Genomic DNA, 26655 nt, shown 5'->3' with positions numbered 1-26655 from the left:
ATCACCTTGTCTGATTCCTATCGAGTCCTAGTGCTGTGCCCAGAGAAAATGACACAGTCTGCAGCTCAAATGACACCCTATTCCCATGGCCCCTGGTCAAAAGTAGTGCACTATATAGGGAATAAGGTGCAATTTGGGATGCATCCAGTTATATCACGGCAGAGTGGGCTGGGGGTACTGCCACGGTACTCTGCCACTCTGCCAGGCTTCTCCTCTATGCTCAGGACTTAATTTGTATCATAGGCATTGTGCTGCTATAATAGGATGCTACTACTGGGTTTCCATACAAATTGTATACAAACCGGATAGTAGCATCCTATTATAGCAGCACAATGCCCATTGTGCTGTGTTTTATTATGAATATTTCCCACCGATACTGGAATAACCAGAGCTGACGAGCAGAGATGCATAGTAACAGCAGTCCAGATACCAAACATTACAGTAAAGTTTATTTTATTTTTAAATGGAGCCCATCCAAAATGTCAGCAGTTGGAAGACATTTTGAGTCGTTTAAAGGACTGCAAATATTGGCTGACGCTCCTCAGACTAATGCACATTGATTTTTCACAATTCCCAGGGACCTGTTAAGGAAATGTCAGGGTGGCATTCTGAGGCAATTAGAGTGGGAGGCTGGATGCAGCCGGAAGTGCTCTCACTGTTCCACAGTGCCAAACATAATGTGACTGACCAGAGGTAATGTCTTTGGAGTTCAATCTGAATGTTATTTTAGAATGTATCAAAGATGCAAGAACAATTTGTGGCTTCTAATATTGGTGCAGAGGGGAAAACTGACATTTCATGGATAACATTTATGAGCATCTGAATGATCTATACCCAAAGAGGTGGGCAATGCCTCTTGTTGCCAGTTAACAAACTCTCTCCCTAAGTAAGCTTCATATAATAAGATGAACGTGATGATGACTTCACAGAGGACATTGAATACGATGCTTCACACAAAGTCATCCTACGTTTTTTCTTTATAACAAAAGGCAATGCCACGACACTGCCTTGGTGAGACACACAGACACACTTGTGAATACTGAGAAGAATGGGCTATCTACTGTAATGGATCCAATGACATAGCCTACGATCAGCTCTTTGGGTGACAAATAGAGCTTCTCAGAGAGAGAACAAATCCACATTGTTGTTGAAAGTATATTGCCATCCACCCTGTCCATGCAGAGAATGCAACATTGCACATTTGACATATTAGTCCTTCAGCAGACATTAGTGCATTCATCTTAAGATAGCTAGGTGGGACAACCACATATCACAGTCATAGTAAGTACACTTTCTCTCAGTAAAGTAGCTATAAACAAAGCCAGAGCTAGAAGGTGGGGGGGGGGGGGGGGGGGGGGGGGGGGGTTCAAGAGCAAGTGTTGGTTCAGGAAAGTTTTTTTAACAGGGGCGAGGTGAGGAGGGAGATTATTTAAAATACTTTTTAAAGAGGCAGGGTTTCAGGTGCTTTGGGAAGATGCTATCTCTCTGAAAGTAGATATATAGCATAGGCAACCAGGACCAATCAATAGCCAATTGTTCTCCTTTGCTAATTTTGCACTGTATACATTTACAATTCAATAATTGCTAATACATTAAATATGCAATCCCATGTATCTGAGAAACATTTAGTTTTTTGCAAATAAATCAAGAATATGAATTATATATTATTTCTGTAAACCTACATTTTTCAAAGTAAACAGTCTTGAAATATTGGGCGGGGATTATGTGATAACCGGGACAACTCGAGGAACTGGGAAAGCCTGAGGGCGGGACCCTGGGTATTGGGCTCCTCACGTTACAACTTTTCGCGCGGTGTCACAGGTAGAATGAGCGCCACCCACTCCTGTCCCATCTGTTTCCCTGAGCCACGCAAGTTAATTAGATGGAACCGCAGTGGGTCCGTAGTCGATACATGCAACAACAACGCCTCTGTCATTAAGGTTATTAATAGGGTTTCTAAGTGCGCGGCTATGCCACTCAAACACCATGAACAGCAGCAGTCAAACTGAACAGCACGAATCTCAGTCAAGACCGCGCGGACTGCCCCGCCAAGAATCTTTAGAGGCGTGGCTGTTGCCCCTTGCCTATTGGATAAATCAATTGTACGCGTCACAACATCTAGATGCTGATTGGCTCGACTGAGTGAAACGCATGAGAGCGCCAGAAAAAAAAGCTTTAGCGGGTGTTTTTGGTTGTAGCTATTCCTGTTCAGTAATGCAATTCCAACACAAGTAACTTCAGCGGAACAGGAGAAGTTTTACAGCTGGATATTAGAAGAAAGCCCGCTTATTTAAGAAATTAAAGTTATGTTGATTTGAGTTAAACAACGTACCACCAGTAAGTCTGTGCAATTGGAGATACTGTACGTTGGTATTGACAACTTTATCTTCTTACGTTACGTAGGAAACGCTGAAGAAGGTGAGTAAATAATAATCACTAACGTTAGCTAGCCTAGCTACAGTAAGTTAGATGACAGCCAGCAGGTAAATAATGTAGCAAGGTATTTATGTATTAAGTAAAGACAAATGTTTTGTTTATTGATTAACAGTATATATCATTTTTGTCTTGCAACCTGCTAGCTTTTAGAAAATACTTCCCAAGATTGCATCCTTTTTTTGCAAAGTGTTTCCATTGTGTACTATAGCTACAATTTAGCTATTTATTGTGTATTCGTCTTGTCAAAAGGACTTTTACAGTAGCAATATTCAATGTGTCAGAATTAGATGTGATAGTTAGCTTGTTAGCTAGCTAGATACGTCAGCTAACGTTAGGTGGGCTAAGGTCTTTGCGCCAAAATCTTCTGACCACTGATATCTTACGGCCATTTAATAGATCGATCTATTTGCTGTATTTGGCAATAGCAAAGTAGTGACTGAAATATGACTGTATGAAACTAAATAATGACCTTTCTGCACAGTTCAGAGGCAAATGAATATGATATGGCTAATTGTTTTTCAGATGGAAGTTGAATGTCTAGCTTTGAGAGATCTCATAAGTCCAAAGAAGAGCAAAGCAGACATGGAGGAAGTTGGAAGCAGAAATGATCAGAAGGTATGTTTTTATTCCAAGTCAAATGAACCCTTCAATTCCTTATTATTTATTATTCCTTATTGAAGAGACACCTGGGAAACAATCTTCAGAGTCAATTCCTCTTTTTGTGAATTTGTAGCACTTTTATATGACATGCCTGGAGTGTCTTGAAATAAGATTATTTCTCACATGAACTAAAGCAATCAATCAAATTGATTTATAAAGCCCTTTTTTACATCAGCCAATGTCACAAAGTGCTGTACAGACACCCAGCCTCAACCCCAAACAGCAAGCAATCCAAATGTAGATGTAGAAGCACGGTGGCTAGGAAAAACCCCCTAGGCCAGAACCTAGGAAGAAACCTATAGAGAAACCAGGCTCTGAGAGGTGGCCAGTCCTCTTCTGGATGTGCCGGGTGGAGATTATAACAGAACATGGCCAAGATGTTCAAAGGTTCATAGATGACCAGCAAGGTCAGATAATAATAATCACAGTGGTTGTAGAGGGTGCAACAGGTCAGCACCTCTGGAGTAAATGTCAGTTGGCTTTTCTTAGCCAATCATTCAGAGTTAGAGACAGCAGATGTGGTAGAGAGTGAGTCCAAAACAGCAGGTCTGGGACAAGGTAGCACGTCCAGTGAACAGGTCAGGGTCCCATAGCCGCAGGCATAACAGTTGAAAGTGGAGCAGCAGCATGACCAGGTGGACTGGGGACAGCAAGGAGTCATCAGGCCAGGTAGTCCTGAGGCATGGTCCTAGGGCTCAGGTCCTCTGAGAGAAGAGAGCGAAAAAGAGAGACTTAGAGGGAGCATCCTTAAATTCACACAGGACACCGGAAAGGACATGAGAAATACTCCAGATATAACAGACTGACCCTAGCCCCCCAACACAAACTATTGCAGCATAAATACTGGAGGCTGAGACAGGAGGGGTCGGGAGACACTGGCCCTGTCCGACGATACTCCCGGACAGGGCCAAACAGGCAGGATATAACACCACCCACTTTGCCAAGGCACAGCCCACACACCACTAGAGGGATGTCTTCAACCTACTACCCTGAGACAAGGCAGAGTATAGCCCACGAAGATCTCCCCCACAGCACGAACCCAAGGTGGGAGCCAACCCGGACAGGAAGATCACGTCAGGGACTCGGGTGACGCACCCTTCATAGGGACGGCATGGAAGAGCACCAGTAAGCCAGTGACTCGGTCCCCGTAATAGGGTTAAAGGCAGAGAATCCCAGTGGAGAGAGAGGAACCGGCCAGGCAGAGACCCCAAGGGCGGTTCATCGCTCCAGTGCCTTTCTGTTCACCTTCACACCCCTGGGCCAGACTACACTCAATCATAGGACCTTCTGAACAGATGAGTCTTCAATAAAGACTTAAAGGTCGAGACTGAGTCTGCGTCCCTCACATGGATAGGCAGACCATTCCTTAAAAATGTTGCTCTATAGGAGAAACCCCGGCCTCCAGCTGTTTGCCTGCTGGAGGCCTGCTTCTTATGACCGTTGTGTACATGTAGGTATGTACTGCAGGATCACATCGGAAAGATAGGTAGGAGAAAGCCCATGTAATGCTTTGTAGGTTAGCAGTAAAACTTTGAAATCAGCCCTTGCCTTAACAGGAAGCCAGTGTAGAGAGGCTAGCACTGGAGTAATATGATCAAAATGTTGGTTCTAGTCAGGATTCTAGCAGCCTTGTTTAGCACTAACTGACGTTCATGTAGTGCTTTATTCGGGTAACCGGAAAGTAGAGCATTGCAGTAGTCTAACCTAGAAGTAACAAAAGCATGGATACATTTTTCTGCATCATTTTTGGACAGAATGTTTCTGATTTTTGCAATGTCGGAACACTTCCAGTTTGGTGTACCGCCATTTCCATTCCATTTTTCTGGACGCTTGCTTCAGGGCTCAGGTATTTTCAGTGTATCAGGGAGCTAGTTTCTTATGACAAATGTTTTTTGTTTTTAGGGGTGCGACTGCACTATGGTATTACGTAAGATTTCATTTAGTTCCTCAGTTAGGTGGTTAACCGATTTTTATACTCTGACGTCCTTGGGTAGGTGGAGGGAGTCTGGAAGGGCCTCTAGGAATCTGTGGGTTGTCTGATAATTTATAGCATGGCTTTTGATGCTCCTTGGTTGGGGTCTGAGCAGATTATTTGTTGCGATTGCAAACGTAATAAAATCGTGGTCCGATAGTCCAGGATTATGAGGAAAAACATTAAGATCCACAACATTTATTCCATGGGACAAAACTAGGTCCAGAGTATTACTGTGGCAGTGAGTAGGTCCAGAGACATGTTGGACAAAACCCATTGAGTCGATGATGGCTCCGAAACCCTTTTGGAGTGGGTCTGTGGACTTTTCCATGCGAATATTAAAGTCACCAAAAATGTGAATATTATCTCCCGTGATTACAAGGTCCAATAGGAACTCAGTTAGGAACGCTGTATATGGCCCAGGAGGCCTATAAACAGTAGCTGTAAAAAGTGATTGATTAGGCTGCATAGATTTCCTAACTAGAAGCTCAAAGGATGAAAACTCAAGTCTTTTTTTTTTTTTTTTTGTAAATTTAAATTTTCTATCGTAAATGTTAGCAACACCTCCGCCTTTGCAGGATGCGTGGGGTATATGGTCACTAGTGTAACCAGGAGATGAGGCCTCATTTAACACAGTAAATCCATCAGGCTTAAGCCATGTTTCAGTCAGGCCAGCCACATCAAGATTATGATCAGTTCATTGACTATAACTGCCTTGGAAGTGAGGGATCTAACATTAAGTAGCCCTATTTTGCGATGTGAGATATCACAATCTCTTTCAATAATTACAGGAATGGAGGAGGTCTTTATTCCAGTGAGATTGCTAAATCGAACACCGCCATGTTTAGTTTTGCCCAACCTAGATCAAGGCACAGACACGGTCTCAATGGGGATAGCTGAGCTGACTACACTGACAGTGCTAGTGGCAGACTCCACTAAGCTGGCAGGCTGGCTATCTCATTGCGGAGCTAGAGGAGTTAGAGCCCTGTCTATGTTCATAGATGAGATGAGAGCACCCCTCCAGCTAGGATGGAGTCTGTCACTCCTCAGCAGGCCAGGCTTGGTCCTGTTTGTGGGTGAGTCCCAGAAAGAGGGCCAATTATCCTCAAATTCTATCTTTTGGGAGGGGCAGAAAAGTTTTCAACCAACGATTGAGTTGCAAGAGACTGCTGTAGAGCTCATCACTCCCCCTAACTGGGAGGGGGCCAGAGACGGTTACTCGATGCCGACACATCTTTCTAGCTGATTTACACGCTGAAGCTATGTTGCGCTTGGTGACCTCTTGACTGTTTCATCCTAACATCGTTGGTGCCGACGTGGATAACAATATCCCTATACTCTCTACACTTGCCAGTTTTAGCTTTAGCCAGCACCTTCAGATGAGCCTAAATGTCGGTAGCCCTGCCCCCTGGTAAACAGTGTATTATGATCGCTGGAAGTCTAATACTATGGAAAATGGAGTCGGCAATGACTACGGTGTTCAATTTGTCAGAGCTAATGGTGGGAGGCTTCGGCGTCTCAGACCCCGTAACGGGTTGAGGAGAGACCAGAGAAGACTCGGACTCTGACTTGTTGCTTAATGGGGAGAACCGGTTGAGCATTCCTACAGTATTTCCTTCCAGAAGCCATGAGAAAATTGTCTGGCTGCTGGGACCGTGCGAGATGATTTATATTACTATCTGTACTTATGACTCTTGCCTAATGATTGTGTCTGAAGCTTTGCTTGCAGCACAGCTATCCTCACCATAAGGTGATTGTTGTCCTGTATATTATGAGTACAGCAATTCTTAGTCTTCATGTTAATGTTACTACTTTGCTTTGGCTGGTGGAGGTTCTGTAGAACGATGTCCAGATAAAGCGTCCGGGGTGGAAAAAGTTGAATGAAAAAAGTTGAGCGAGGGGGGGAATATTCTTCAATAATATATGTATGTATGTATGTATGTATGTATATGTATGTGTAATATTATAAACGGTAATTAAAAAGTAAAAACCGAAGATAGTTATGTTTACGTTATTTATATGAAGTAGATCCGCCTACAAATGCAACACATTTCATATCACTCCACCCCACTTAAGTTCATAACATTGTGCTCCTTCCCAGGAAAACAGATGTGTCGAGCGAAGAAGAACCACCCCTCACAAGATGGACACCACGGCCACCATGCTGCTGTATGGCAGTAAGCCTCCCACCCCGGAACACCTCCAGAGCACCCCTGTTAAGCCTTCTGAGCGGGGGGCCCCTCCCCACGCGGACCCCTGGACCCCCACGGCCAACCTCAGGATGCTCATCAGTGCTGCCAGCCCTGACATCCGCGACAGAGAGATGAAGAAGGTGCTGTTTAGGCCCATTGAGAATGAGAGAGCAGTGGAGGATGTCGAGGTGGATGGCCCGTGCCAGGTACCCTTTGACCACTCACCGACTGCACCCCAAATGGCACCCTGTTCCCTTTATAGTGCACCACTTTTAACCAGGGCCCACAGGGCTCTGGTCAACACTAGTCAACTGTATAGGGAATAAGATGCCATTTCTGACACTGACCTCCTATACTGAATTTATGGTGATGGCCGCCTTTGGGCAAGCATTTAGTAATGTATTATGGGTAATTTGTATGGATTGAGATTAGCAAATGTTAACATATCCTACCAGCAGTTTCTGGCTATCTTGAATATACAGTGACATTATCATACTGTTGGATTTTATTATCATCTTCCAACTGATATAGATGCTGAAATCTTAAAAATATAATGCTGTAGTAAATTACAATTCTTGACTCAATGACTTTCTTGACAATGCTTTGTCTCTCTGATCAGTTTGATGTGGTGGACGAGGAGGAGGAAGAGGGGGAAAGGAAGCCCAGCAGGAAGCAGAAGAGCCTGGGCCTGCTGTGCCAGAAGTTCCTGGCCCTGTATCCGGACTATCCAACCTCTGACACCATCAGTATCTCATTGGATGAGGTGTCTACCAGCCTGGGTAAGAGCCAATAAATCCAGAGAGGGAGGTTACAGCTACACCTGGGTTATGTTCATCAGGGCAAGCGATGTAAAATGTTTTGCAAATGTTTTCAACAGTCCCTCCCTGTTTCAGTCCGTTAAATAATAAATGCCATTTAGCAGACACTTTTATCCGAAGAAACTTAGTCATGCGTGCAGACATTATACATATGGGCAGTACCGAGAATCGATCCCACTACCCTTGTGTTACAAGCATCATGCTCTCGCAACTCGGCTACAAATGACCCGTTGTCTTCCGTTTTATGACTAATGAACACGACCCGGCTCAGGGAGGCTGCCATAATTGGTAACTGCACAGAAAGGAAGACAATAATGGAAATAGCTCATAAAACGGATATTACATTAGCTATGTGAAATATCACGCACTATTGGATTTTGGAAATGGTTGCTATGGATACCTTCCCGCAGAGCCCTCGTATCCCACTGTACCTTCCAGAATAGCACCAGGTTGTAGTATAAACCAAGCAATGTCTGAGACTGAGGAACGTTAAGATGCAGCCAGACATGGTCTGCTGTGTCATTAAATCCTGTTGAGGTACCTTAGTTAGAGCTTTGTTTTTTAACCAGCTCACATAACAGAACACTGACATCATGTTGCTGACCCCAGTCTGACCTGTCCCTGGTGTCTGTCTGTCTTTAGGGGTGGAGCGGCGGCGGATCTATGACATCGTAAACGTCCTGGAGTCTCTGATGATCGTGGGGCGCGTGGCTAAGAACCAGTACGTGTGGTACGGGCGGCGGCGCCTGGGGTCCACCCTGGCCGAGCTGCAGAGGATGGGCAGGCGGCAGCGCTACCACCTGCACATGGAGCAGGCCGGGGAGGGTGGTCACAGAGAGGGAGCCACCACACACACCCCAGAGGAGGGAGGTGAAGGAGATTCCAGCTGTGGTGAGAGCAGAGTAGGGGGATATTGCCCCCAGACGCTGACCTTGGGTTAGTTTTACGTTGTCCTAAAGGGACAATCTGCGATTGCTACATCAGGGGCAGCTGATGGACACAGGGTTGAATTATTATAATTTGGGATGTGTGACTGAAGCTAGAAGTTTGGTGTCAATGCATGTATGTCAATGGGAGATTTGGAGCGCCTTCATGCTCCGTCTGCAACCCAAGTTTGGATTTGTTTGGATGTGCAGGGTGTGTGTTTGACAAAATAATTTTGTCTGATTTTCTGTCTAAATAACAAGATACTTTCTAGACCGCAATGTATTCAGGTCAACCTTCTCCATGATAGGAGTAGGGTGAAATTGCCCCTAGACGCTGATCTTGGGTCAGTGTTGCATTTTCCGCACTAATGGTTAAGGTTAGGATTGGGGGGGAATCTTCTCACGACAGGTAATGGATCACTTATACCCTGTGTCGTTATTAGTCAAACAGTCTGGTTAATTAACTTCAGCGGGCGTTTGGAGATTACTAGTTAATATGTGCCACATCAAAAGCTCAGCCGCCAAGCTTCGCTCCTGTCGCCATTCCTCTGCTGTCATCTCCCAGTTGTATTAGTGATCCATCACATTGACGAGGAGCGCTTGGTCATCACACACATTAACACAAAGAATCCCATCAGCCTTGATAAACCCGTGAGGCCGTTACCCCCTACCCTCGTCTCCATGACGATGAGGAATGCTTTTACTGACTTGGGCTTAAAGGCAAATTCTTAAAAAAAATATTTAACCTTTATTTAACTAGGCAAGTTAGTTAAGAACAAATTACTATTTACAATGACGGCTACCCCGGCCAAACCCTAACCCGGGACGACGCTGGGCTGTGCGTTTCAACGTGGCTAATTGGCTAACTAGGTAGCTGCATGTAGCTAGCTAACAGAATCCAAAGCTACTGTTCCCTAGAGAGGCAGTGGTTGCCTTGGACCTGGCGTCCCGTCCTGCAGAACACTAGGCCTTCCACTTCCCGTCATAACGTCCCTTTGAGAGGAGGGCAGGGTCACTTTCTCTCACTGAATAAGGAACGTTGTCGTTCGTATTCTGGTCCTGTTTGACAAGACCACCTGTTTGACAGGTAACTCAGGACTTGAATCAAATATCCATCGTCCTCTGTAACACGGACATTAAAGTAGTATTGTTATAGGAGGAGGGTGCGACATGCTGTAGGTCAGATTCAAACCCATGCTGACACTGGTATGTAAACTGCTGTCGGCAGCACTAGACCATACAAGCCACTGCAACGTCCTATTCATTAGTGCACACCATCGCAAAACGTTTTGCAACGCAAAAGCGGAAACAAGTTCAGGTAGTTCCCTCCCTGTTTCTGTCCATCTTCTTCAGTTTGCCACTTAGTGAATAGGACCCAGTATTCCCTTTAACTTTGTTCTGCTTGTCTGTTTGCAGCGGCCGCCAGCACGAGGAAAGACAAGTCCCTACGCATCATGAGTCAGAAGTTTGTCATGCTCTTCCTGGTGTCCAGGACCCAGACGGTCACTCTGGACGTGGCCGCCAAAATCCTCATTGAGGAAAGCCAGGACCCCGCCAGCCACAGCAAGTACAAAAGTAAGCATCCTATTACCTACATAGTGAACGACTTTTGACCAGAGCTCATAGGGATCTTGAGGGTTTTGCTGTGCAGTCAAAGAGCCTCTGACACAACATCAAGTCCAGGTAGTCCCTGGCTGTTTCAGTCAGTGTCTTCCCTTTGGGGCCTAATGATCACAACCCAGCCACCAAATAGCTGCAGGTTGAAGTTTCCCCTAGTACAGGTCTAGGATCAACTTCTCCTCTAATAATCCTAACCTTAAACATTAGTGGGGAAGGTGCAAAACTGACCCAAGATCAGTGTCTAGGGGCAACGTCACCTCCAGACATCCCTCCCATTGGCCTTTTTACTGTGTTGTTCGAATCTGATTCAAATCTGTCTTCAGCTAAGGTGCGGCGGCTGTATGACATCGCCAACGTCCTGACGAGTCTGGGATTGATCAAGAAGGTCCACGTCCGGGAGGAGAGGGGGAGGAAGCCTGCGTTCAAGTGGATCGGCCCGGCAGACTTCCACAGCAGACATGGTAAGATTGAATTGAAATGATTTGGGTAGTGAATAATACAGCCAGATGTGGATCCACATAGGATAGCACTTAAAAGCATTCATTAAAACACTTTTCACACAGTGGTCCTCGGTGGTAAATAACATCACTCCCATGTTGGTTCAGAAGGGCATCAGCTCAGTACATAGGGAGACCATCTATAAAACAATATTACAGTGAATGGAAATGGATGCATTATACATTTATAATGGAACTGTCTTCTACTAAAACTACTCATAAACCTGTCTACTGACCAAGACTAACACGCTCTGGGATGAATTTCCCCTAGGCACAGATCTAGGATCAGCTTCCTCTCCTCCTGTCCTAGCCTTAACTATTAGTGTGGAAAATGATAAACTGCCCCAAGATCAGTGTCTAGGGGCAACTTCACCCTACTCCTACTGACACACAGAACTCACTGACCACTCTGTTTTTCAACAGAGGACTCAGAGGCTGTGGCGGCCATCGCTCTTCCGGAGGCCATCGCTCTTCCGGAGGCCATCGCTCTTCCGGAGGCCATCGCTCTTCCGGAGGCCATCGCTCTTCCGGAGGCCATCGCTCTTCCGGGCGGCAGGAAACAGAAGCTGGCACGCCATGCCTCCTTCAATGTGGTGCCCACCTCCGTGGCCAGCCAACGCCGTGTCAACTCGGCGCCCAGCAGCCCACGCAGAGAGGTCACGGGTAAGGAGTCAGGACAGACCGCTCACATCACAACTGGTTCCCAATGAACCAGTTGTGATGTGGGTTAGAGCACATAGCTGTCAACTGTCAACCAACTACTAATCTGTTGATATGCTAGGGTTACAGGTCGGGGTAAGACTAGGATAAGGTTAAGGGCAAGCAGCTAGTTAGCTGAACATCTACCAACCATCTATTTGGGACCATTCAAATAAAGTAATACCTGTAAATGTAATTAACTCACGTCTCCCTCGGTTCTGTCCAGGTCTGCTTCCCCAGTCAGTGGACTATTCCAGAAGTTGTGTGAGCAACAGCGCTGTGTGCCGGCTGCAGTTTGGAACCTCTGTTACAGGGTAAGTAGAACACACACGGAAGGAGGCTCACACACACACACACACACCAAACATCCCAGGCTGCTACCAATCCTGTTCCTAATCACGCCATCACTTTTCATACGCCATCCAGTGGTAATAACCTTAGATTTACTGCAAACAATCTACAACTTCTGTGTTGCATTTCATGATCTATTACACTGCCTGTTGCCAAGGACTAGCTTGTTGGTTGAATGTAATGACACATCAGGTCCACTGGTATACAACAGGGCTGCCACGTGAATAAAATATATGAAGGTGTCCCAAATGGCACCCTTTATAGTGCACTACTTTTGACCAGAGCCCTATGGGAGCCCTATGTGCCCTGGTCAAAAGTAGTGCACTATATAGTGAATAAGGGGCCATTTGAGACATGGCCTATGGTGATTTAGTTGCAACTCAGGAACAGGAAACTGGGCCCTTAGAGGAAGTGATGCGTGCAAATGACCAGCTCCAGAGGCTCCGGCTTGGAGTTTTTAATAGGTCTTTAATAGCTCTCCGCAAACTGTTATTGGTCCACGTCTCACAGTTCATTTCATTTCTAAAAGGTGGTTTTCGTAATGGTTGGCTTTGAGTTTTTACTCTTACCCTGATGTTTGTTTAGGCTGGTTTAACATGTTTTACATGAGTTGGCTGCAGTGTCTCCTGGTCCTCTCGGTTTCTGACCATTTCTACTAAGGATGTGGTGGCTATTTCACCGGTGGCCAAGCCACAGCCGTCTCGAGGCTGTTGCTGCTCTAAGTGTTTTTTGGAGTGGGGATGGAGGAGTCGTAAAGGTTGCTGGTTCCAGACTGCTGAGAGGGAGTGTTTTTTTTTTGGAGTGGCAATGGAGGAGTCGTAAAGGTTGCTGGTTCCAGACTGCTGAGAGGGAGTGGTTTTTGGAGTGGGGATGGAGGAGTCGTAAAGGTTGCTGGTTCCAGACTGCTGAGAGGGAGTGTTTTTTTTTTTGGAGTGGGGATGGAGGAGTCGTAAAGGTTGCTGGTTCCAGACTGCTGAGAGGGAGTGGTTTTTGGAGTGGGGATGGAGGAGTCGTAAAGGTTGCTGGTTCCAAACTGCTGAGAGGGAGTGGTTTTGGAGTGGGGATGGAGGAGTCGTAAAGGTTGCTGGTTCCAGACTGCTGAGAATGAGTGTTTTTGGAGTGGGGATGGAGGAGTCGTAAAGGTTGCTGGTTCCAGACTGCTGAGAGGGAGTGTTTTGTTGTTGTATTTTTTACAGTAAATCTGCTCTGGCTAATGCACAGTCACCACATTGTTTTGTTGTTGTATTTTTTACAGTTGAAATCTGCTCTGGCTAATGCACAGTCACCACATTGTTTTGTTGTTGTATTTTTTACAGTAAATCTGGTCTGGCTAATGCACAGTCACCACATTGTTTTGTTGTTGTATTTTTTACAGTAAATCTGGTCTGGCTAATGCACAGTCACCACATTGTTTTGTTGTTGTATTTTTTACAGTTGAAATCTGGTCTGGCTAATGCACAGTCACCACATTGTTTTGTTGTTGTATTTTTTACAGTTGAAATCTGGTCTGGCTAATGCACAGTCACCACATTGTTTTGTTGTTGTATTTTTTACAGTTGAAATCTGGTCTGGCTAATGCACAGTCACCACATTGTTTTGTTTTTCTGGAAAAAATAGCATTTAAGGACTTTATTACTATATGTTTCTACATTCTAATGTCCCATCTTTTTCTATAAACAGTATAATGCAAAGGTGTGAAACTCAATTCCTAGAGGACCATGTCTGATTAAGACCTAGAGAGTTCCTAACTAATTAATATCATTCATTGGAACAAAAACCCGCAGACACTCGGCCCCTCCAGGAAATGAATTTGACAGCCCTGCTACAGAGCATTTGCTTGGAGAGAATGACAGAAACATATGTCTAAGTTGGTTCCTCTGTGTCTTTGCAGTGTCTCCCACCCCAGCGGCGGACTTCAGAGCCCCGCCCACAGTGACGGCAACTCCCTGCTCTGCTCCCCGGGCCTAGCCCCCCTGGCCGTGCCCGTCCACCCAGAGGGTTCATACGTGGGACCCCTGTCCCCCCATCCCCACCACATGGCCTATCTACCCAGCCTGTCCCAGGCCTCGGTGGTCATGCTGTACGGAGGTCCGGAGGCGCAGGATGGGCTTGACTGCCTGACCACGGAAGTTCAAAGGTCACCGGGGTCAAGGTCCAGAGAGAACATCCTGGAGAAGAGGAAGAAGGATGAAGGAGTGGAGGAGAAGAGGGAGTCACCTGAGACAGAGCTATCTGAAAAGGTGAGTTTGTGGAAAAAGTGAAATCCACAGATGTACTGTGGATCTCTGACTGACCATGAGCCTGACACGCTTCAGGTAGTTGTTGTCCATATTTCCACACTGTACCTAGGACCACCTCTGACCTTAGATCACTGTAGATCATCCTCCTCCTGCTAGACCAATCACAGTAATGTATGATCCACATTTAAAGGGGAAGTTCAGTGTTTTACTACTTAACGATAGACGGTTCCTCACCCTGAAAGTTGTGAAAAACAAAACTTTTTAATTAGAAGCGTGGTGATTTGACAACCGATAAGACCGGTCAGGGAGAGCGACGCCTCACACTGTAACGTCTCAGGCCTAGATTCAATCAGATCAAGTGTTAACCGGCGATAGCTGACACCCTCATAGCTGATGTGTCGGAGGTGGAACTGCATTGGCGCTGTCAAATTGGTCTTGATCATTGTCCCACTCACGTTAAAGTTCAGAAGGAGAAAGGGTGGACTACATAGAAATAATGACGAGTTCTATCAGTGTTCAGTCTTGTAAACCAGGCTGCATGGGATTCTCATAATGCGACTCTGTGCAGCCAGTGGCAATGTCTGCTTTAGGTATAATAACGTGAGCTGCTTGTGGATTTCACAGCTCTAACGCAGTTCCACCTCTTACACCGCCAAAACAATCTCTATGCCAATGTCACATAAAGCAGATCTGATTGAATATAACCCTCACTCTTAATAACACACTGGTTGGTTTCCAAGGTGACCAGTACACTCTTTATGCATTGTCAATAATGAGCTTCCCAATGATGCCCTTTTGTTATTTATAAGTGACACACACTGATACGACTGCTGAGAAGTCACACACACAAACACACACACAGAACTGCCTGTCTGTCTGGACACTCCATTTATACCCACTCTAAAGATCACAGAACATAACTTTGTCCTCTGTTGGTTTAATTCAACATGTGTATTGGAAGTATCTGTGTTGCTTCCTATATGGCACCCTATTTGCTATATAGTGCACTACTTTAGACCAGGGTCTATAGGGTAGTGCACTATGTAGGGAATAGGGTGCCACTTGGGACTCAGGCCTGATCTCATGAGGGGGGGTCAGACCAGTGAATTACCAAATGGTTTGTTTACGTACGGGAATGTTTTCTCCAAGGAGGGAGTTTCATTTTCCTCCACGGCTATTTCCCAAATGACACCCTGTTCCCTATGGGCCCTGACCAAAAGTAGTGCACTATATAGGGAATAGGGTGCCATTTGAGAGGCAACCCATGATTTTGTGAGGTTCATTACATGTGAAGGTGAAAGACATAACTCAGAAGAATGTGCTGTTTATGTTCAGCGATCACTTCATAATGAAAAGAGGTTTCCTCAAGTTTCTTAGCAACATTATACTGATTGATTAGAAAATTGAGAGCTTCTGCTGATGATATGAAGACATTGAAGTAGTAGAGGACGACATTATGGAGACATTGTTGTAGTAGAGGACGACATTATGGAGACATTGTAGTAGTAGAGGACGACTATATGAAGACATTGAAGTAGTAGAGGACGACGATATGGAGACATTGAAGTAGTAGAGGACGACATTATGAAGACATTGAAGTAGTAGAGGACGACGATATGGAGACATTGTAGTAGTAGAGGACGACATTATGGAGACATTGAAGTAGTAGAGGACGACATTATGAAGACATTGAAGTAGTAGAGGACGACATTATGGAGACATTGAAGTAGTAGAGGACGACATTATGAAGACATTGTAGTAGTAGAGGACGACATTATGAAGACATTGAAGTAGTAGAGGACGACATTATGAAGACATTGTAGTAGTAGAGGACGACATTATGAAGACATTGAAGTAGTAGAGGACGACATTATGAAGACGTAGTAGTAGAGGACGACATTATGAAGACATTGTAGTAGTAGAGGACGACATTATGAAGACATTGTAGTAGTAGAGGACGACATTATGAAGACATTGAAGTAGTAGAGGACGACATTATGAAGACATTGTAGTAGTAGAGGACGACATTATGAAGACATTGTAGTAGTAGAGGACGACATTATGAAGACATTGTAGTAGTAGAGGACGACATTATGAAGACATTGAAGTAGTAGAGGACGACATTATGAAGACATTGAAGTAGTAGAGGACGACATTATAGAGACATTGAAGTAGTAGAGGACGACATTATGGAGACATTGAAGTAGTAGAGGACGACATTATGGAGACATTGAAGTAGTAGAGGACGACGATATGGAGACATTGAAGTAGTAGAGGACGACGATATGGAGACATTGAAGTAGTAGAGGACGACATTATAGAGACATTGAAGTAGTAGAGGACGACATTATGGAGACATTGAAGTAGTAGAGGACGACATTATGGAGACATTGTAGTAGTAGAGGACGACATTATGAAGACATTGAAGTAGTAGAGGACGACGATATGGAGACATTGAAGTAGTAGAGGACGACATTATAGAGACATTGAAGTAGTAGAGGACGACGATATGGAGACATTGAAGTAGTAGAGGACGACATTATGGAAACATTGAAGTAGTAGAGGACGACATTATGAAGACATTGTAGTAGTAGAGGACGACATTATGAAGACATTGTAGTAGTAGAGGACGACATTATGAAGACATTGTAGTAGTAGAGGACGACATTATGAAGACATTGTAGTAGTAGAGGACGACATTATGAAGACATTGAAGTAGTAGAGGACGACATTATGAAGACATTGTAGTAGTAGAGGACGACATTATGAAGACATTGTAGTAGTAGAGGACGACATTATGAAGACATTGAAGTAGTAGAGGACGACATTATGGAGACATTGAAGTAGTAGAGGACGACGATATGGAGACATTGAAGTAGTAGAGGACGACGATATGAAGACATTGAAGTAGTAGAGGACGACATTATAGAGACATTGAAGTAGTAGAGGACGACATTATGGAGACATTGAAGTAGTAGAGGACGACATTATGGAGACATTGAAGTAGTAGAGGACGACATTATGGAGACATTGAAGTAGTAGAGGACGACGATATGGAGACATTGAAGTAGTAGAGGACGACATTATAGAGACATTGAAGTAGTAGAGGACGACATTATAGAGACATTGAAGTAGTAGAGGACGACGATATGGAGACATTGAAGTAGTAGAGGACGACATTATAGAGACATTGAAGTAGTAGAGGACGACATTATGGAGACATTGAAGTAGTAGAGGACGACATTATGGAGACATTGAAGTAGTAGAGGACGACATTATGGAGACATTGAAGTAGTAGAGGACGACATTATGAAGACATTGAAGTAGTAGAGGACGACATTATGAAGACATTGAAGTAGTAGAGGACGACATTATGAAGACATTGAAGTAGTAGAGGACGACATTATGAAGACATTGAAGTAGTAGAGGACGACATTATGAAGACATTGTAGTAGTAGAGGACGACATTATGAAGACATTGTAGTAGTAGAGGACGACATTATGAAGACATTGAAGTAGTAGAGGACGACATTATTTCAGTATATTTCATCGTCATACATGCTGTGATTTCATTCAGAAAATGCAGAAAATCTTAATGATTCCCGAAAGCGAAGCATTAAATTAAAATCTGAATCACTGCATGCTCCCTGACCAGGATAAAGGGATTCCAAGTTGTAATTAAACACAATGGCATTATCATTTTGGTGATGCATGTGATATTTGTAATTGTACAAAACCCCAGACTATTCATCTCAGCCTCTCACTTCCATTCAAATTGAGGAGCGAGAGAAGTCATGGTAGGTGTGCTCAAATCCACAGTATTTCTTACCTACCAGTAGTCTGGTACATTCACCTGAAGCAGTCACAAAATCCTCTGCAGAGGAAGCGTAGCAGTTCACGTTATTTGTGCTTGAAAAATTAGCAAAACAGAGCTATCATTTTTGTAGATGAGCCATGCAATTTCATGGTTCATTATTTGAGAGGGAAATGTGATCAAAGCTCATCATAAATTAATTATGGGATGCACTAGGGAGCGCTGCAGCATTGGGCTGTGGGAGGGTCACATTAAAAACTGAAGAATAGGAGCTGATCGTGGACTACAGGAAAAGGCGGGCCGAACAGGCCCCCATTAACTAGTGTAGAGTTTCAAGTGCCTTGGTTTCCACATCACCAACCAACTATCATGGTCCGAACACACCAAGACAGTCGTGAAGAGGGCACGACAACACCTTTTCCCCCTCAGGAGACGATTTGGCATGGGTCCCCAGATCCTCAAAAAGTTCTACAGCTGCACCATCGAGAGCATCCTGACCGGTTGCATCACCACCTAGTATGGAAACGGTTCGGCATCTGACCGTGAGGCGCTACAGAGGGTAGTGCGCACGGCCCAGTACATCACTGGGGCCTAGGACCCCCCCCTCCCTTTTGTACACTGCTGCTACTAGCTGTTTATTATTGTTGTACTCGGCGCACTTTACAAATAAAGTTTGATTTGATCTTCCTTTTCACACGCATCGGGCTCCGGGGGGAAGTTTCCCTACACTCTTAGAATGCAAATGTGCCATCTAGAACCTTACAGGGTTCTACAGGCTATACCCGTGCAGAGGGTTCTACCGGGAACCAAAAAGGGTTCTCCTATGGGGACAGCTGAAGAACCCTTTTCTCTAAAAATGTAGGTATATTTCTAGGATCAGCTTCCCTTCCTCAATCCTAACCATAATTATTAGTGGGGGAAATACAAAACTGACCCAAGATCAGCATCTAGGGGCAACTTCACTCTACTCCTCTCAAAATGTCTCTTGTTTTTATTTTCCTAGAGAAGGAGAGTGGAGGGAAGGAGTGTGGAGGGAAACAGCTGTCAGATGACCACCAGCCCAAAGACCAGCTCCCTAGGACACCCAGGGGGGCTAGTCAGGGAAGAGGCCCTATTGAGAGTCCTCAGAGACGGGGAGGTGGGCAGACAGAGCCCCCACAACAACCTGGTCCGGCCTTCACACTACCTCTATGTGCCTAACTCTGCAGGTATGCTATGTTAAAAACAACTCTGTGCCAGTCAGTCAGTGTTGCAGTGTTGCTCGGTTAATGTCTCTTATCCACACTAGCATCATTTTTTTTAGTTTGCGTCTCTGAAACATGACCTTAGACTCTGTGCCAGGATGGATATTGGACTGTACAGGTAGTGCTGATAGACTTGTTGTCTACCTCAGTCCCATGTAGGGATTTGTAGTCTTTCAAGGATAAAGGCATTGTGAGTGATGATCACGCCTATTTTTCTATGTTCTTGTGATTTTTGGCTGCACCTCGTCTCCTGTTGGTTCAAGCGATGTCTACTCCCCCTCCTCATGGTTCCATAGGGCGCTGGTCAAAAATAGTGCACTAAATGGGGAATAGGGTGCCATTTTTCACAGATGACTCATCCTCATTCACCCCTCTCCCCTCCAGGTCTCAACAGTCTCAACTTCCTCCTCTCTGCTGGTCAGACGACAGGCGGCCTGACTCTACCTGCTGGCACCCTGCCCTATGTCCTTGTGTCCTCCTCCACCCTCTCCCCCTACCCACTCATGGCCAACCGGGGCGATGCCAATCTCAATTTCAACATGTCCACCATGATGTCCCCCGCCTGCTTCGTGGTGGGATCCGCCGGGCCCTACACAGTGGCCGGAGCCCCGGAGTTCAATGGGGGGGCAGTGGCGCCGGCCCTCTCCAGTCCAGAGCAGCACCCGCTGTTCGGGTCGGCACCCATACCTCCACATTCTCCCTTGGAGACCAGGCCGTCTCTGACCTTCATCCAGACAGAGGCACAGGTGAGATAGGCAGGAAGACAGACAGACAGGAAGGAAGATAGATAGATAGATAGACCGGCAGGAAGACAGACAGACAGGCGGGAAGATAGACAGACAGGCGGGAAGATAGACAGACAGACAGACAGGCGGGAAGATAGACAGACAGACAGACAGACAGACAGGCGGGAAGATAGACAGACAGACAGACAGGCGGGAAGATAGACAGACAGACAGACAGGCGGGAAGATAGACAGACAGACAGACAGACAGACAGGCGGGAAGATAGACAGACAGACAGACAGACAGGCGGGAAGATAGACAGACAGACAGACAGACAGGCGGGAAGATAGACAGACAGACAGACAGACAGACAGGCGGGAAGACAGACAGACAGACAGACAGACAGACAGGCGGGAAGATAGACAGACAGACAGACAGGTGGGAAGATAGACAGACAGACAGGCGGGAAGATAGACAGACAGGCGGGAAGATAGATAGACAGACAGACAGACAGGCGGGAAGATAGACAGACAGACAGACAGACAGACAGACAGACAGGCGGGAAGATAGATAGATAGACAGACAGGCGGGAAGATAGATAGATAGACAGGCAGGACGATAGATGGACAGAAAGATAGATGGACAGACAGGCAGGAAGATAGACAGACAGGCGGGACGATAGATAGACCGGCAGGAAGACAGGCAGGAAGATAGATAGACAGACAGACCGGCAGGAAGATAGATAGACAGACAGGCAGGAAGACAGACAGACCGTGCCTTAACCACTTCACAAGGATCAGATTATATTTGGAAAGCAGTTAAATCCGGTCACATGATGTATGACCTTTTGTGTAGCAGACAAACACTGGAAATGCCACCATCAAACTCCGTTTATCATGTTTTAACTACTCCACAGCAGTTCAGCTTTTGTTTGCTTTAGATTATCCCCGAAAGGGAAAATATAGCTTTTTTCACCTCAGCAGAGTTCATTCATCTTTTGGTCATTAAAAGACAATTAAACTCCCCAACATAGCTCTGATGACATCACTCTGTGCCTCGAGAAGACACTTCTCAGACTCCGGTTGCATCCTAAATTGGACTCTATTCCCTATAGCTATAACTCACTATCTTTGACCAGAGCCCATAGGACTTTTGTCTAAAGTAGTGCATTATGTAGGGATTAGGGTACCATTTGGGACACAAGCTCACTCGTTAGACTCTTGGCGCAAAATGAAGGGACATTATTAATGATTGGACGAGCCAACGTGTTCAGCCATAACAAATGAATCAGCACACGGTCTCCCATCCCTGCTATGCACTCCCCCTCCTAACATTGATGGAATGAAGACTGTATACAAGTGGTCTGTTTCCAACAGGTGGTTCGCTTGCTCTGCTTAGAAATGCATAGCTAGGTTTCGCAGGGCCCCCCCCCCCGTTCAAGCTGAAATGTGTCCTTCGCTGGAAAACATTGTTTCTTAGAATTGAATTGAGTGGTATTTTATAAGGCTGGTATTTGGAAGAGGGGGTGAGGGGTAGATGGAATACTGTCACAGTGATACTCTACTGCCAGAGTTGATTATTCATCTGTAGTGAGATGCTCGGCAGAGGCAGCTTTCCTTAAACTGTGTGGTTTCAGGGCCTCACTCTCTTGCCTCTCCTCCACAGACACCACAGACTCCCAAGGAGGAGGCGGCAGCTGGCGGTGGCTCCAAGGCCTTCTTCCAGACGCCAGGGACCCTGGGAATGGCCACCACAACCCCCGTGGCCCGCCGACGAGGCTCCGCCCAGAGGAGGCTGGACATCAGCCAACCACTGACCAATTAGAAGTCTGGGGACCTTTTAGAGTGGCAGTGGCTGTTAGCTATAACCTGAAAGACTGCCTAGTGGCCTGAGAGGAATGGACAAATGTTGCTCTCCGGCTAAACGTGCTCTGACTGCGCTAGCTTTGGCTTTAGTCCCCACGCTCTGACTCTCAGGGTATCTTTTCTGTATGACCGAACTGTGTTGCTTTCATACCACTGGTGCTTCGCCTTATGAATGAATGCTAGTCTATACGATACCTCCTTTAAGTGCCTCATCATGTAGGGCGAAGTTGCCCCTAGACTCTGATTTTGGGCCAGTTTGCAGTTTCCCCACTAATGGTTAAGGTTAGGATTGGGGGAAGGGAAGCTGATCCTAGGGGAAACTTCACCCTCGAGTTCCTCATGATTGGACTGTGGGACACCGATAACTATCAGAGGACACAGGGAAGCAGTGTTGTCGTCTTTTGTTTTAGTGCCCTCCTGTGGTGGGAGTTAGGTACCACTCATATTTATTTTTCTAGTCCATCTTCCATAGAAAGATTGAGCTACCTTGGTAATCGCTCCACCCATGACTTTATTATATCCCAACGTTATTTATATATTAACTAATATATCTGTTGAGTAACAATTCTGATGATGTTACTCTACTTTTAGCACTAAGTATTTAAGAATATACTTCTGATTGTTGAGTTTCGCTGGCTCTGGAGGGATTCTGTAAAAACGGTATCCGTAGGAAAAGGGAAAACAGTTGATCATAGGTGAATGATATCTGTGGAAGCTGAAAGGTTTCCCATGATGACACATTTCAGAAACTGGTGTTGGTAATAAGTCATGACGTCGAAGAGATATCGATACGCTTCTCGGTTGCACTTCTAGCGTGTAACTGACCTGGCTCTAAGAGAGGTTTAAAAACCACTGGTTTTCACTGTGTAAATTAGGTTTTAACTTAAACTCCACCCAAAAACGATATTTTGCTATGTGTTTCATTAGTCCATTGTTGATATAGTCCAAAATGTTTTGGGTGGAGTTCTCCTTTAAGCTGTCACAGCAACACATTGGTGAGCTTAAGGCCTACAAAATGGCTGCCAGGGTTTTTGGTACAAAGACTGGCATCTTGGCCACTCCAAAGGGTTCTGTATTTGTACAACACTCATGTGGTTTACAGGTTTCCAATTGTTGGGCTTTAAGAATAACACCAAATGCCAGCATCGCTCTCTGTCAATGTGTATGTGCTCACGCCACCACATGCCAGCATCGCTCTCTGTCAATGTGTATGTGCTCACGGCACCACATGCCAGGTGAAAACTAAATGTGAAATGATTTGATGATGTTACAAGATACTTGAATGACTTAGTTATCCAGCGGTGTATACTGGAGACTAGAGTGAAATATCAAAGTACTGTATTTAATGCATTAGAGTTTGGCCTCTGGAATATTTTTTGGGGGGGAGTAATTGAGGAAAAGTTACATTACACCAAAGGGTGCTGATCATCTACTTGAACTGTAGAATACAGGAGGTTGGTGGCACCTTAACTGGGGAGGACGGGCTCATGGTAATGACCGGAGCGGAATCTGGAATGGTATCAAATACATCACACATGGCTTACATGTGTTTGATACCATTCCATTTGCTCTGTTCTGGCCGTTATGAGCCGTCCTCCAGTCAGAGGCCTCCACTGCTGTAGATGTGTTGTTCATGTACAGAAATCTCTCTTTTTTTTTAAACCAGGAATTATTTTTGTATATTGTATTCATATGTTTTTAATTATTACTTCAAAACATTGAAATGTTTAATTTAATGCCGCTTCTTATCATAAAATAATAATTACACTGCTAGTTTCTGTAGTTATCCGTCCACTGCTTTGTAGGGAACCTTTTCTAACATTACAACACATTGTTATTTTCACCGTGCTTACTACAGCCTGTATGTATGTTATGGGACAAACAGGGTTTCTCTCTAGACATCCACAACCTTTGTAATAAAAAAGTGAAAATGTCCAGCTGCTTTCCGTGCAACTCGTATTTCTCACACAGATTTTTCACCTGCAAATATAGTATTGTATATCTAGCTCTGAGCAATGACACTTCGTTTTGTCAAATTACAACATATTTAGCCACAGGTCGTTGTGCTTCACAATATAGTGAATAAGGCACTGGCACTTGGCTGCCATTGAAGGAACTGACCAATAGATGGCAGTAGATCACTCATTAAGAAACAGCATGCTCCATTTCCTATAAAGGCCCTGAATGAAAACCTGCATCCTTCCTTTCTCTGAAGTATTCACTAGTCTGACATGGACATGCCTTGATTGGTCATCTATCAGATCACGTTAATTATTCAAACAGGGCCAATGACCTCTTTCTACATCCAATCAAAGCTGTCCTAATAATAGAGGTCAGAGGTCAGGCAAATGCATCCTGTCAGTGTGACTGCAGACCAATCTGGTATTTTATTACAGGTGTAATAAACCTGGTGGGTTGCTGCCCATAGGTTCGGTTCGGGTTTAGGCCTTGTATGTATTTACAACATAAACATCTGTAGATGAATCAACAGCATAGGCTGGTAGAGGCCAGGCATTAAAAAAATCATCTGTAGATGAATCAACAGCATAGGCTGGTAGAGGCCAGGCATTAAAACATAATCTGTAGATGAATCAACAGCATAGGCTGGTAGTGGCCAGGCATTAAAAAAATCATCTGTAGATGAATCAACAGCATAGGCTGGTAGTGGCCAGGCATTAAAACATCATCTGTAGATGCATAGGCTGGTAGTGGCCAGGCATTAAAAAATCATATGTAGATGAATCAACAGCATAGGCTGGTAGTGGCCAGGTATTAAAAAATCATATGTAGATGAATCAACAGCATAGGCTGGTAGTGGCCAGGTATTACAAATATTTCACAGCAAATGACGTCCAGTTAAGTATAACGTACTGGTATTCTCCCCCTGAAGGTACTAAACCATACACAAATACACACTTCAACTAGGAGAACAGAGTAGACTGTCATGTCTGGGCTCTTATTTCATTCATAATTAATAATAGAGAATGTTGAGTGAACTGCTCAGCCTTAGCCAAACATGAAACAAAAGTCTCTGTTTAGACTTCAGATAACCGTATTGATATCTGTGGTGTTTGATATTACAATATCAGTCCTGAAGTCATCTTTCTCCATTGATGGGTAAATCCAAGAAGATCCTGGTTGCGTCATAATGACGTGTTCTGCTAGTTGGAATATCTGCAAAAGAGTAGCAGGCCAGCATCTCTGTCTGGAGGAAACAAGCAGCATACATGACTTCTAGCCAAGGTTCTGCTAGTTGGAATATCTGCAAAAGAGTAGCAGGCCAGCATCTCTGTCTGGAGGAAACAAGCAACATACATGACTTCTAGCCAAGGTTCTGCTAGTTGGAATATCTAAAAGAGTAGCAGGCCAGCATCTCTGTCTGGAGGAAACAAGCAACATACATGACTTCTAGCCAAGTTACACAGGCCTCAGCTAACACTTTCTTTAGTCAAATTGGGACATTTTCAACTACATGGCCAACAATTATGCAGTTCTTTGGAAGACAAGAAGAATGAATTTGTTCTAGTGATTGTGGAGAGAAAATATTTTTTTTTCTCTGTTTAGTTTGCAATGTAAAAAATAGAAACGGTACAATGGTGATTGTGATGTATAAAAGGAAGCGCTCTATTGATTTAGTTTTCATTGATTTTGTTAACTTGTATAAGAAAAAAAGAACAAGAATCAGTGATTCTAGTTCTATGGTGATGTAATGTGATTCTAGTTCTATGGTGATGTAATGTGATTCTAGTTCTATGGTGATGTAATGTGATTCTAGTTCTATGGTGATGTAATGTGATTCTAGTTCTATGGTGATGTAATGTGATTCTAGTTCTACGGTGACGTAATGTGATTCTAGTTCTATGGTGATGTAATGTGATTCTAGTTCTATGGTGATGTAATGTGATTCTAGTTCTACGGTGACGTAATGTGATTCTAGTTCTATGGTGATGTAATGTGATTCTAGTTCTATGGTGATGTAATGTGATTCTAGTTCTATGGTGATGTAATGTGATTCTAGTTCTATGGTGATGTAATGTGATTCTAGTTCTATGGTGATGTAATGTGATTCTAGTTCTATGGTGATGTAATGTGATTCTAGTTCTACGGTGACGTAATGTGATTCTAGTTCTACGGTGATGTAATGTGATTCTAGTTCTACAGTGACGTAATGTGATTCTAGTTCTACGGTGATGTAATGTGATTCTAGTTCTACGGTGATGTAATGTGATTCTAGTTCTACAGTGACGTAATGTGATTCTAGTTCTACGGTGATGTAATGTGATTCTAGTTCTACAGTGACGTAATGTGATTCTAGTTCTACGGTGACGTAATGTGATTCTAGTTCTACGGTGATGTAATGTGATTCTAGTTCTACAGTGACGTAATGTGATTCTAGTTCTACGGTGACGTAATGTGATTCTAGTTCTACGGTGATGTAATGTGATTCTAGTTCTACGGTGATGTAATGTGATTCTAGTTCTACGGTGATGTAATGTGATTCTAGTTCTACAGTGACGTAATGTGATTCTAGTTTTACGGTGACGTAATGTGATTCTAGTTCTACGGTGACGTAATGTGATTCTAGTTCTATGGTGA

At 44.5% G+C, this 26655-nt stretch overlaps 1 protein-coding gene across 2 annotated transcripts; it reads left to right on the top strand.

The window, feature by feature from the left end:
• Window positions 1-1779: 1779 nt before the first annotated feature.
• Window positions 1780-23990, top strand: LOC110499754 (transcription factor E2F7). 2 transcript variants are annotated; one of them, XM_036945147.1, is made up of 13 exons: window positions 1780-2418; window positions 2959-3051; window positions 7170-7466; window positions 7880-8039; window positions 8721-8969; window positions 10421-10579; window positions 10948-11085; window positions 11545-11784; window positions 12047-12134; window positions 14063-14411; window positions 19244-19433; window positions 19854-20215; window positions 21860-23990. In XM_036945147.1, the coding sequence occupies exons 2-13, from the start codon at window positions 2959-2961 to the stop codon at window positions 22016-22018; spliced, it is 2484 nt and encodes an 827-aa protein (XP_036801042.1). In that variant the 5' UTR covers window positions 1780-2418; the 3' UTR covers window positions 22019-23990. The 2 variants fall into 2 exon arrangements, with proteins under 2 accessions (XP_036801042.1, XP_036801041.1); XM_036945146.1 differs by having other exon boundaries at window positions 1781-2418; window positions 19229-19433.
• The last annotated feature ends 2665 nt before the right edge of the window (window positions 23991-26655 follow it).

Source organism: Oncorhynchus mykiss, chromosome 15 (genome assembly GCF_013265735.2).
Source record: "Oncorhynchus mykiss isolate Arlee chromosome 15, USDA_OmykA_1.1, whole genome shotgun sequence".
In the NCBI taxonomy this organism is placed as follows: Eukaryota; Metazoa; Chordata; class Actinopteri; order Salmoniformes; family Salmonidae; genus Oncorhynchus; species Oncorhynchus mykiss.
The sequence above is the reverse complement of the archived record's forward strand: the minus strand, read 5'-3'. Positions and strand labels throughout refer to the sequence as shown.

What these genes read in the sequence shown, in the direction of transcription:
- LOC110499754 (XM_036945146.1), top strand. Translation starts at nt 2,959, where the DNA reads ATGGAAGTTGAATGTCTAGCTTTGAGAGATCTCATAAGTCCAAAGAAG. An exon ending in AGGTGGATGGCCCGTGCCAG is followed by an intron (nt 7,467 to 7,879) that starts GTACCCTTTGAC and finishes CTCTCTGATCAG; the next exon opens with TTTGATGTGGTGGACGAGGA. An exon ending in CTATGTGCCTAACTCTGCAG is followed by an intron (nt 19,434 to 19,853) that starts GTATGCTATGTT and finishes TCTCCCCTCCAG; the next exon opens with GTCTCAACAGTCTCAACTTC.